The sequence below is a fragment of the Coniosporium apollinis genome (assembly GCF_000281105.1).
Source record: "Coniosporium apollinis CBS 100218 chromosome Unknown supercont1.1, whole genome shotgun sequence".
NCBI classification, from domain to species: Eukaryota; Fungi; Ascomycota; class Dothideomycetes; genus Coniosporium; species Coniosporium apollinis.
In genome coordinates this window covers 923,038-934,951 of record NW_006913263.1, presented here as the reverse complement: position 1 = coordinate 934,951, position 11,914 = coordinate 923,038, and the positions used below count along the sequence as shown (strand labels likewise).

The 11,914-nt window shown below is 53.8% G+C and overlaps 3 protein-coding genes across 3 annotated transcripts; 2 read left to right on the top strand and 1 right to left on the bottom strand.

The window, feature by feature from the left end:
• Positions 1-4,268: 4,268 nt before the first annotated feature.
• On the top strand, positions 4,269-4,754 carry W97_00308 (uncharacterized protein; the record flags this gene model as incomplete). Its single annotated transcript, XM_007778224.1, has 3 exons — positions 4,269-4,300; positions 4,393-4,500; positions 4,562-4,754. The coding sequence occupies 3 exons, from the start codon at positions 4,269-4,271 to the stop codon at positions 4,752-4,754; spliced, it is 333 nt and encodes a 110-aa protein (XP_007776414.1).
• A 704-nt stretch (positions 4,755-5,458) lies between these two features.
• W97_00307 (uncharacterized protein) lies at positions 5,459-5,764 on the bottom strand (the record flags this gene model as incomplete). The annotated part of the gene is made up of 2 exons (XM_007778223.1): positions 5,459-5,529; positions 5,602-5,764. The coding sequence occupies 2 exons, from the start codon at positions 5,762-5,764 to the stop codon at positions 5,459-5,461; spliced, it is 234 nt and encodes a 77-aa protein (XP_007776413.1).
• A 3,722-nt stretch (positions 5,765-9,486) lies between these two features.
• Positions 9,487-11,554, top strand: W97_00306 (uncharacterized protein; the record flags this gene model as incomplete). Its single annotated transcript, XM_007778222.1, has 2 exons — positions 9,487-10,552; positions 10,629-11,554. The coding sequence occupies 2 exons, from the start codon at positions 9,487-9,489 to the stop codon at positions 11,552-11,554; spliced, it is 1,992 nt and encodes a 663-aa protein (XP_007776412.1).
• Between the last annotated feature and the right edge of the window lie 360 nt (positions 11,555-11,914).

Below are 11,914 nucleotides of genomic sequence, written 5' to 3'. Positions count from 1 at the left end.
TCCCACTCTGTCTCTTTTGATTGTCGGGCCGTTGAAGTTTCCCACGCTCTTTTGCTAACTGTAGATCGGATGGGGAGTTGGAATTGAGCTGGAAGTTGTAAGGTATATCCGCGCGATCTGAGGCCACTGGCCGTAAGTGAGGGCTTGTTCCGAGCTCCTTCGCAATTGGGAGAGCTGTGATATCCTCGACGCTACCCCGGCGGAATGGAAGCTTCTCCGACGTCGTTTCCAGCGGCGATAGGTCTGAATCCGAAAGACCCCTTCCCTTTTCTCCGTAGTCCTTTTGCTTCTGTTGTGCCGTATCGAGTGATGAATCCCTTCTCTTCTGCTGATTGCTGCGCCTCCGACTCGGCTTCCCTCCAACACCTTGCGGGTACTCTGGGCCTGCGACTGTAGCCGACAACTTTGCCTGCGGCAATGCGACGGGCTGCTTTCCCTCTGCCACAACCTCTGGACCGTCCGTCTTTATTCTGCTAGGTTTCCGCCCTTTTCGACCAAATGGCCACATCGGCATGGTGGTGACGATGCAGCGAGCTGTGTTGTCCCAAGCTGTGAAAATGCATACCGCAGCTGAAGGTAGTTTTGATGCAGCGCGCGGAGTGGCGGCAGGTGTGCGATAGGCTGAACTGCCAAATTATGTGGCGGGCATCGTCGCTGGTCCTAGCTTTGAGGCGAGAGGAAGAGGCGCCGGCCGTTACCGGGAAATGCGACCGGCCGGTGGTCAAAGTGCGAATGCCCTGAATCGTGAGCAAAGTCTAGCACGAGGTAGCGGGAAACGGCGTGGCGGACGAGGTTGACGTTGTGCCTGCTGTCGCTGCGGTGTTGTTGAGCGGGGGAAGCGGCTCCATGCAAGGGAAGAAGGTTGTGAGCAAGGCCAAGAGCAAGGGAATCCGTCAGCGAGAAGGGGACCTGCGGGCGCGGTACCAGCTGGTATGGAGGTCGAACCGTCTGCCGCAAGGCACAAGGGAAGGCTGAGCTACCGCCCCAAGCTAATCGCCTCCGCGCCCACGCCGAGTGCCTGAGCTCCAAAGAATATGACCGCAGCCCGCAGACGCCACCGCTAACCAAGCAGCAAATTGACAGCTGTCATGCCGGCCAAGCAAAGCGAAAACTCGCAGTAGCACGCACGGCCGCGGAGCTCGCTCTGCTTCAGCAAGCAGTATCCTGTACGAGTACATCAGAGACCTCTAGAACTCCCACAACGCCGTCACTGGGCTCGCACGCCTCTCCGTCGCTCTCATGACCCCGTGGACGGCGATCCCACGAGCTGGACCGCCGACCCACTCGGGCCAGTGGCGACTTTCGAGCTTCCAGCAATCGGATCGGCCAAGCCCGCAGCCCTTGTTAAGCAGCGCGACCCTTGAGACCGTTGCAGTTGATGGAGGAAGTTTGACGCGTGTGGCTTTCGACGAACTCCACGGCCGGTCCACTCGTAGACCATCCGCAGGCCTGGATTCCGAAAGTCCCAGTTGCTAATAACGCTCATACCAATCAGACACTCGAGATGGCTCCTGGGACGGTCCGCTCAGCGTGCTCAGAACCTTAGCGAAGTTCGTTCTAGACGTCAGTCGAGGAAGGCTGAGAACCGCTGGGCTGAAGACCTTCAACACCCGGTCTTCGATCTGTGATAGGGTCTCAGAACTTTATTGCGTCTCTCAAATATCGAGGTTTACTCTTCTCCCGTATGAAGGCTATCTCTGGACGAAGAAAACCGTAGAGAACAGTAGATGAGGTCCTGCCGCTGTGAGCTTGTTAATGCTGCGGTGTGATGCTCTGGGATGCAGTCCGCACTGGAAGGGGAAAGGCCATGGGAGGAGTGCGAAGCCGATAATGCACTTATCCGTTCAATAAGTATCAGTGGCATGGTCCTCTCTCGACAGGCTGAGCCTCTACATGCGGAAGCGTCTGAAGTCAACATGAGAAGTAGTCAAATCCCTTCCGCGGAGGAGTTCCTAGGCCTCCAGATGACAGTGATTGCCGGACAGATCTGAAACAGCGTGCACAAAGGCATCGCACTTGCGGGATCTGACCAATTGATCCTGATGGAGGCTCACCACAGTTTACCTTAGCGATCAGCTGCCGTTCCTTTGCAGCTGGTGTGGACGCCCTCATCGCCTTGGCTCAGCTTGCGTGCTTGGTAGCGTTGTGAGCATCCTTTCTCAAGAAGGCTGTGAAACCCTTCAGCAGACTCAACCTGACACGTCTCTCGGTCCGTCTATGAATGTTCCAGATGACCACAAGGCCTTCTGAACGCGGCATTCCCGAATGATCACCCCGGATCACCGACGCATACGACTGCAAGAATGACTTAAAATACTCCTCTTTGTCCTGCCCAACCTGGAGATGCCTCGGTCATGTCCCAAACAAGCAACGATCAGCACTTTGGAGCCGGCTGTGGCTGATGTGTCACACAGGACGTTCGACCTCTTCCCTGCTCGTCCTTCAAGGGTCTTCCTAGTGTCAAAAGTGCAGATCGGAACTATGATCAAAACCTCGAAATCTCACCTCCGATCAACCTCCGTCACACTTCGAGTAGCCATCCTTCTCATCGCTCACTTTATTTTGTGGTTGATCTTTAACCACTGCGGACAATAGTACCAGAGGTGTTCGACCGCTCGAAACCGCCCAGAAATGTGTAGTAGCAGCACTCGCGCAAGACTCGAAGGAAAGCTGCGTAAGCCCAAACAACTAGCCATGATCTTGCTTTCAGTCAACTCCTCTCGAGACCTGCGTTTAAGGGGTCTTAGTGGTTTGTTCAAGTTGTAACCTACAATTGTTCCTCACTCGGAGATGAACACTTGCTCCAAGGTGCTCGCTCGGGTTGATCTTCTGAGTTCACGACTGTCTACCTTACATTGCTTTTTGCGTTAATAGTCTGCTTTGAAATCGGGGACCAAGAAAATCAACCACAACTATGCAAAGCTGACAGGTGGATATGGCGCCGCTATCTTTGGACTTCTCTGCACCAAAGACCCCATCCCATTGCATACCCACAATGTAACCACTACCGTTCTCATTGGTAGCAAGTTTGCATAGCATAGCGGGACTTTACCTTGTACAGTGATACTTCCCTTTCCATTGCTTTGTCGCTTCGACAATCTGTGAGTCCCATGATCATCATGTCTCTAGTGATCTGTCTTAAACCCGTAAAGGTAGCATACCTAAGGACCGATTACTTAGATGCCTTGCTAAGCACCGAGCCGGAACACGAGAACATCATTCGAAGAATGAGAACTGACACCGGATGTTATCTTCATCTGGCGTGGAATTCGATGAAGTAGTTGGCTAGTTCCCAGTCGGCCGGTAACCATGAAGCCGTGTGCATTTCTTCTTTTGTTCAATGATTCTCCACCACAGCTAAAAACCGGCTAGGAAAAGTCGTGAAAGGAATGCACCCGATCACATAGCGAATCGAAGAATGATCCTCTTCCAAAACCTGGGGTGCCGGTAGCGACAAGCATAGTTGCCGTGATCAAAGCGGTGCGCCCATCCGGCGAGGCATTTGGTTGCACAACAATCTGAGTGACTGTCGTTAAAGCCATATACCAGAGCCATTCTGACTACGCAGCCCGTACTCACAATGTCTATCGAGGCGACATCAAGCGTAAGCGTCTTGAACGGCTTCAGATGCTTTTTCCAGATTTCAAGTTCGACGATCCGCTAGGTGTTTATCTCTTGGAGATCCGCATCCGTAATGAGGTTCTGAGTACATCAGTCAGTCGCTCACCCGACGGCGTGGAAATTGAATTGTTGATGCCTTAGTGCCTTCAAGACTGTCCCGCTGAGACACTCCCCGCCGCCCATCACGTCATCCTCTGGTGGATGTCTAAATCCTTGGCGCTTTGTTGGTAATCCAAAGTAACGCTGCCTGCAGCCTATCTTGCCCGACCTCAACGAACCGGAACCTTCGAACTGACTGCAAAAGACACGCCGCCGTTTGTCAGACACCTCAATTGTGAGTCCTATATCCGCTCCTTGCTGAGTTCTGTTGCTTTACTATCACCCTTTTTACCGAGGACGTCGTCTAGCGCGGACCATCACCTCAGCAGCCTCACCGTCAACCCGACCTTCCTCGAGCACATTCCGTTCGCCGCAGTTGTTCAGAGCCTATTTCTCATCAGCGTCTCTGCTGTATATATACTCGACAGTCCCCCTTGATGTCTGCGCCGTCCATCTTTCGAAGAACATTATTGACATCTGCCGCTCCTCGAAGAACAGCATTCAACCTCTACCGGCCTATAATCACAAATCGATACTTTCACGCAACAATGGGCAAGCAAGGGGTACACAACCTTCAGACGTGAGTGAAACCCCGCGCTGCATGGCGTCGTAGCTGCTCGCTGAGCGCAAGCCGCTCTCTGCCGAAAAGGTCAAATTCTAACAAAAGATTAGGAAGGCCGAATTTGACCAGGCCATGACCGACAAAGATACCCTCATGGTTCTCGACTGCTTCGCAACATGGTGCGGACCTTGCAAGGTCATTGCGCCTCAAGTAGTCAAGTAAGAACTTCCCGCCACCCCGTTCGCCCAGAAGCGCTGGCTGACGAGTATTCGTCTCCAGATTTTCAGACGCCTACCCCGACGCCAGATTCTACAAGCTCGACGTTGACGAGGTCCCGGAAGTTGCGCAAGAGCTAGGCATCCGCGCCATGCCGACTTTCCTGTTGTTCAAGAACGGCGAGAAGGTTGGTGAGGTTGTTGGGGCCAACCCGAAGGCGCTCGAGGCCGCCATCAAGAGCAACCTGGGCCAGTAGACACTACTCGAAACGCAGTGGCATATGGATTGGCATGCAGTGGGATAGGCTCTTTGGGGTTATGGGATGAATACCTGCATGCATACCAATAGACCATGAGGCAGTCAATCATGATTAAGCAATAGATTGTTCGCCATGAAAGCGTGTCCGTGACCGTGTTAACGTGATTTGATAGCTCTGCATGCATGAGGTGATTTGAGGCGTTGAGAAATGCATAACATCCCGTTCAACGCGGCTCAGCGCGGCCCGCTTTGTGAAACGTGCATGCACGACTTCAGCCGTCGCGCCCACTCCGTGTTGACTGAACCTTTCCTACCTCTGGATAGAAAGCATCAGGATGCACTAACGTAGCGAACAATGAAACCGCGACCCAGTTGGAGTCGCAATCACGTCCGGATATGAATGCCGATACAAACTCCGTACAATCCCTAGCATCAAAGCTGGAGCTGAGTCTGGTCCTTCTTCGCGCCGGGATCTGCCTTAGGATGCTTCAAGAGTTGAATGCGTTAAGCGGCCTCATGGACTTGTCTTAATATCACGTAGAACCAGTCCGGTTCTCGTCGCTATCATAAATGCAAGTCCTGCTCGGTCGCAGCTTTATCATGCTAATACGGTATATACAAAGGCTTAAGAATAAGGTCAACTGTAGTCTGGGACCAACACGCTTCCTCTCAAACTCTACGAAACCATGACAACTCTTAGTGTTACTCGTTCGGCGGTTCCGGCATGACCATCTTCGGCTTTCGTTCGAACTTGATATACACAGCTGGCAGCTCTGCAATAGACTTGTGCATCAGTAAATGTCTGCTACATCCTAACGGACTGGAGTTTCCCTATTGTCACGCACCTTTACCGGAGCTGAGCCTTGTTGCCTGCATTTTGTATACCGCGCATACCTCACGCAGTGATTCTGATGAGCCCCCCGAGTTGACCGGCGAGACGGGCGTGACAGGTGAGCTTGTGGCGCTGTTGGTGCGCAGGGCCTCGATGTTCGTGTCGACGGTAGGCATGTTGGCTCTTCTGGAATTTCTGTCAGTGGCTGCAAACCTAGGTCAAATTATCATCATTGGCTCTGTGTACTTTGGCTTTTGTAGGGTTCTGAGGTGAGGAGTCTCCCGTTGAATTGGTGAAGATGTTCTGGAGCGGCGGGTAGGTCTGATGGCAAGTAATGGTATATCAGCGGTGATGTTTGGGAGCGGTGTCGTTCGATCAAGTCTCGAGTCGTTCGTTCTGTGAAGTCGAGGAAAATACCAGAAAGACAGTCGTGCGGTTGGGCACCAGTTATATGATGGCGAAATGCAAGTGACCATTTGACCCTGGCCGCTACCGTGGATATAATTCCTCGACGCACAATGCAATTTTGGGTTTCCTTTCCTATCTGGTCTCAGAGTCATGGTTTTGAGTTTGTCTGGGTCCAAACCAAAGTTGGCCGCATGGTGGGTCAACACCATCCATTCATGGGTGGCAATATTACGAAGAGAGGACCGAACCATAGCCGGGAGCGCACACGTACGCTCAGCGCATCAGTTCTGCTGCTCAGACGTCGCAGGCCCCTCCACACACTTGGCAGCCTGGTTTGAGATACACGAACGGAATTTAGTGCCTCTCTATGCGCTTTTCGTATGTACGACACCGGTATATCATAGCGCAACACAAAACTTAGAGCCTTCTATTTGGCTTCAGCTTCGAACTTCGCATACATGTGGATGATTTCCCCGCTCTTCGTGCGGGTTCGGTACGGATCGTTAGATCCCATCCACGGTACAGAGAGCCGTTAGCGATCTCCACTCAACGAATCTCAATACCCATGGTTTCTGTCCCGTTGGTATAGAAGCGCTCGGTCCTTTCAGGGAAACAATGGTTCCAACAGAGATTTCAACATTTTCTGGGAATGCGCTCGACACGCCGACAATAAAAACGTCCACCTCCCAGAGACCGCCGTCAAACGCTTCCTCCACTCGCCAGAAGAATAGGAGCATAATCTATCGCTACTCGGCGCAAAATGATCGCAGCAATTGCTGCTCTTGGGCTATGTGCCCAGGCTGCGTGGGCGTTACCCCAAGGCTTAAGCGCGAACTGGAATGCCACGACATCGTCTGATTCGGCCAGTAAGTATTTCCTTCCTTTAGCGACGAGATGCGAGGCCAAGGTAGTTGGATCTTCCTCCGTTGTCTAGGTGCTAATTGGAGCCGTAGTCACAGAGACGCCGACTTGGTCTGCTGCAGATGCAGGCCCCTACGCATCGGACTTCTCCCCGTCGGAGTGGGCTTCGATTGACATACCTGACCGAACCACTATTCTGACCCTTTCGAGCACGACCATCACCACCGCGGTAGAAGTGGATGCGACACCCATCGTTAAGCCAGAAGTTGGGCTCGTGGAGCTCTCATCTGCATGCCCGAACTACCACGACACCGCTTACACAAGCCAGGGGGGCAATCTATACCGCATTGAGTGTTTCCGGGACCACTATGGTGGCGACATCGGTCTCCGCTATGTCAACAGCTTGGGTGCGTGCGTTGCTGCTTGCGACACCTTCCCTTCATGTGTTCTGGCAGTGTGGGCGCCTGGTACTCCGGGAGCCTGCTACCTCAAAGGAGCCGTCAATACTGCGAACGAGAACATCGAAGTCTGGGGCGCTGTACGTTACCCGCTACCTGGAGTCGATTATGGCGTATCCACCACAGCAGCCGCAGCAACCGCCTCTTCGCTTGCTCTTAGGGGCGCAGTATCTACGGCTAGCGGCTTCACTACATCGAGCAACTCTTACTCTGCCTCAATAAGCTCCTCACCAATAGCCGCAACTGCTTCGATTACTGTTGGAGGCGCAGCGTCTGCAACTGGCGCCTTTGCCACCTCGAGTGTCTATTCGTCTGTCTCAGATGTTTCAGCACCCGATGCCGCTTCCTCGTACGCGCCACGCAGCTTCAGCTTGCCCGCGGGCGGCTACTCATCTGCCTCGTACGCTAAGCAAACCTTCACCATGCCCCCGAGCGAGTATTCGTCCGTCTCAGTAGGCTCTGCGCCCGCTGCTGCCGCCTCGTACGCTACGCAGAGCATTATTATGCCCCCGAGCGTTCAGGGTTTGGATATCGCTTCCATGTTAGCGGACAATATGTCCGCAACTCAGAGTGTCATCATGCCGACGGCTAGTCTCACGCCTTTCAACACCTCGCTTGAAACAGCAGCAGTTACGACTGCCGCAGCCACTTCTGCCACAGTCATCTCCAGCGCTTCTTCAAGAATGTCGCTGAATTCTTCCGTTGCAAGCATTACCTTCCCGGCACCTACCGGCACCGCGCCAGGTGGCTACGGCCCGAGGCCAAGTGGTTTCCTAGGTTCCAACGGAACATCGGGCCGCCCTAGTCGGTCTGGAAGGCCTAGCCGTCCTGCTGGCACTGAAGGTAGTTCCAGCATCGTCACTTCAGGCAGCGTGGCATCAACTGCATCGGCTTCGAGTAGTTTCCAGGGCTGGAACGCAACATCTGGTAGCGCTTCTGCCAGTGCCGTTTTGTCCACTTCATCCGGTGCAATGAGCTCGCCCTCAATCTTTACTCAGGGGCCGACGGCACCAGCACTGTACTCATCAGCCCTGGCTGGAACAGGTTGCTCATATTGTGCACCCCAGCCTAGCGTTCTGACCTTCACCGTCACATCCGTGGTGTCTGGTCACACGGTATACAACACGGTATACATCCAACCAAGCTCAAGCTCTTTCCTGGGCTGGAACGCGACATCCACTATGTCTACCGCCAGCGCTCCATCTGCCCCGCTAGGTAGTTTGAGCTCAGCTTCGGGCATAGTCGCTTCTTCTATGGTGTCAGGCTACCCGGTATCCATGCGCTCGAGCTCAACTTCGTTCCCAGGCTGGAATACAACGTCTACCATCTCTACTGGCAGCGTCTCTCTGTCCGCCCTGTCAGGTGCGTTGGGCTCGGCCTCAGGTACCACCGCTTCGTCTGCAGTGTCAGGTAGCCCGGTATATACCGGGTCGAGCCCGAGCTCTTCCATGGGCTGGAATGCCACCTACACCAGGACCGTTGTCCCCGCTCTTTTGTCCGCTACAACAAGTACAGGCAACATTGCTGTGTCTGTGGCATCTGGCAGCACGGCAGCGGCTGGATCGAGCTCAAATTTTTTCCTAGGATGGAACGCAACATCCACCAGGTTTGCAGCCAGCGGTAGCCCTCCTATCGGCACGAAAGGTTCTACCAGTATCGTCGCTTCCGGCAACACCGCTTCATATACGCCATATGGCAGCATGGCCGCGACTAGATCAAGCTCCAGCGCATTTCAAGGCTGGAACGCAACAACCACTAGGTCCACTGCCAGCGCTTTTTCAGCCGCCGCATCAGGCACAGGCTATCCCACTTCATCTGCAGCCTCTGGCATAGTATCTATTGGATCTAGCTCAAGTATTTTCCAGGGCTGGAACGCAACGCTCTCAAGCTCCACCTCTACCGTTCTTCCGTCCGCCGCATCGGGCGGGATGAGTTCGCCCTCTGGGAACGCATTCATCCCGACTGGGGCCGGTCGTCCTTCCCGTCCTGCGCAGTCTAGCGGTGGGAGGCCTACCTGGAGCTATCCTGGCAACTTCAACAGCACCCGCCCGAATAGGCCGAGTGGCATGAGACCAACCGGTTGGATTTCGAGGCCAGTGGAATCTTTCTCTGCGACTTCCAGTCTCGCTACTCCTGCTCCCGAAGTGCCTTCTCAGGGCGGTACTGTCGTGATGACTATAACCCAGGTATTGACAGTAACGGTTGACGGGGCACCGAGCCTTACTACAGTCACTACCTTCCCTACTGAGAGCGCTACAGATGAGGCTGTTCCCGAGGACGAAGTGTCATCTGACAACGAAGCGTCATCGCAGGACGATGCTACTGTGGCGACTATAACCCGGGGCTGGACAACAACGCAGGTGGAGAGCGCATCACGTCTTACTACAGTCACTTTTCCCTCCTTTGAAGACGTTACTGATGAAACTCTTTCCGAGGATGCGACCACGACGCAATATGGTAGCGGATCCGGTCTTACAACAGTAACGATTTGGGCCACTCAGGGCGCTGCTGATGGAACTACTTCTGAAGAAGTAACAGCAACGCAAGCTGGCAGTGAACCGGGTCTTGCAACGGTCACGGTTTCCACTTCTGAAGACGTCATCACTTCAACTCTTTCCCAAAATTTATCCGGAACGCAGGTCGCCGGTGTATTGGATATCGCGACAGTTACTGTTACGGTCCCTGCATTTGCAAGCCCTACCAGTACCTCGCCTAGCCAAAGCTCGCCTCCCTCCCGCACTCTCACTCCGTGGCGAAAGCTTTTCAAGACATGGTGGGAGAAATTGTACAAGTCCGACTCCACCGGGGAACCCACCGGCTCATTTACTTATCCAACCTACAAGCCTTCTGGCTATAACGGTGTTTTCTATGGAAATGTAACCCGCTCTGGATCTACTGGCGCTTCCGCAGTATACTTAGTTCCGTCCGGCTATGGCCAGGCAGGTCCCTCGAACGTCGCCACAGGTGTTGCTTCGATGGTAACCGGCACAACCAACAGCACGCTGCGCCCAAGCAACACCACCGCCACGTCAGACAACCGTCCGTCCTTTTTCAAGATTCATCTTGATCTAGCCGCACTCGTCAAAGCAACGCTAGAAAACATTAGGATCTCTCGCAGGACTTACGAGGTCAATGTCGAGTTGTTCGCCGATCTCTCCTGGCGAAACGAGAGGTCCGAGACCAACGCTACGGTCAACCAACAGGGGAACTACAAGACCGTTATGCACATCTTGGATGGTAAGAAGAACCCTAGAATTGTAGCCACAGGTCCATTCTACTGAACTATTGCTGACATCTGTGTTCTTTTCTCTAGGAATTGTGATCAAGATGTTCGGCAACAATATCATCAATTATTACTATCAAGCTGGGGATAAGGTCTACTACTCCAAGTTCTGCAATTCTTGCCCGATCACGCCTGTGATGAAGGAAGGCGACTCCTACGTCCTGCCACCACCATGCGAAGGCTGTGCCAACCCAGTCATGCTGGCTAAGCCAGGGCAGGGCGACGTCATGCAGGTGCCCAACAATGAGCAGGCAGAGTGCGGCTTGGTCGAATATGAACCGCCAACCTGCGTCAACTGCGAGGACATGCCAGCTGCACCCTCCGATATGATGGCCTGGAACAGCCCATGGTCCTCGACCACCACCTTGTCAGGAGTGTTTTCAGAGCCAACCGCCAACCAGTCGGGAAAATGGGACGGTTTGGTGGCTAAGGAGATTTGTGTCACCAAGGCAGCGTACCTTAGCAACCAGATCACAGAGGTCGCATGTCTAAATTACATGGGCTTAACAACCACCCAGACGAGCGCATTCACCGCCAGCCCCAACCAGGGAGCGATGACCTCGCAGACGCCCATGCCGACGGGAGGGTCCGACCCCGTTACCGCTGGTGTTATGAGCAACGGCGCTGGCACCTCCGGCACTACTCCTGGTCGTTCTGTCGAGAGCTCTGCCGCCTCTACCACGGCCATGTCGGCTACCAGCTCAGCCAGCGCTCAGCGGACCGCGCCCGTGCAAGCTAGCCAGGTGAAGGCTGTTGTGCAAGAGAGTTCTGAGACGAATGTTGCCGTGGGCCAGCCGCGAGCAACCTCGGTCGATTCGAAAGAAGTTACTGGCAAGCCCTCGCCAGCGCCGGCTCAGTCTACTGAGGCTTCCATCGCGAGTAACAGCGCCGCCAAGTTCGCGGGCTCTGGCTTCGGCGTCGTTGCCGGTCTCGCTGCGGCTTTCTTCCTCATATAAAGAGATTATGTCAACTTGGCTTAACAGTGTTTCAAAAGGATGCTGTTCACGGGAGATGAGGCTGTTCTGTCCTTGTAGTAAGACTGCATGATGAATACGAAGATTGTAATGAGTACGGACTTGGGGGCTGGACGCGTTATAAAAATAGACTGTTCTATAGCTATAGTAATTAATGATAATGGATTGGTTTCAACTGGCTAGAGATTCTCTCAATGCAAGCAAAGGAGGCCTCAAATGCACTCCAGAGCACATAGTTTTCATGCGTCACGGACATAGCAGAGATGACCGCTTGTTCTAGTTCTTTCGGACTGAATACCAATATCCGGTCCTTGGTCATAAGCTGACGGAGGTGGTTCGGAC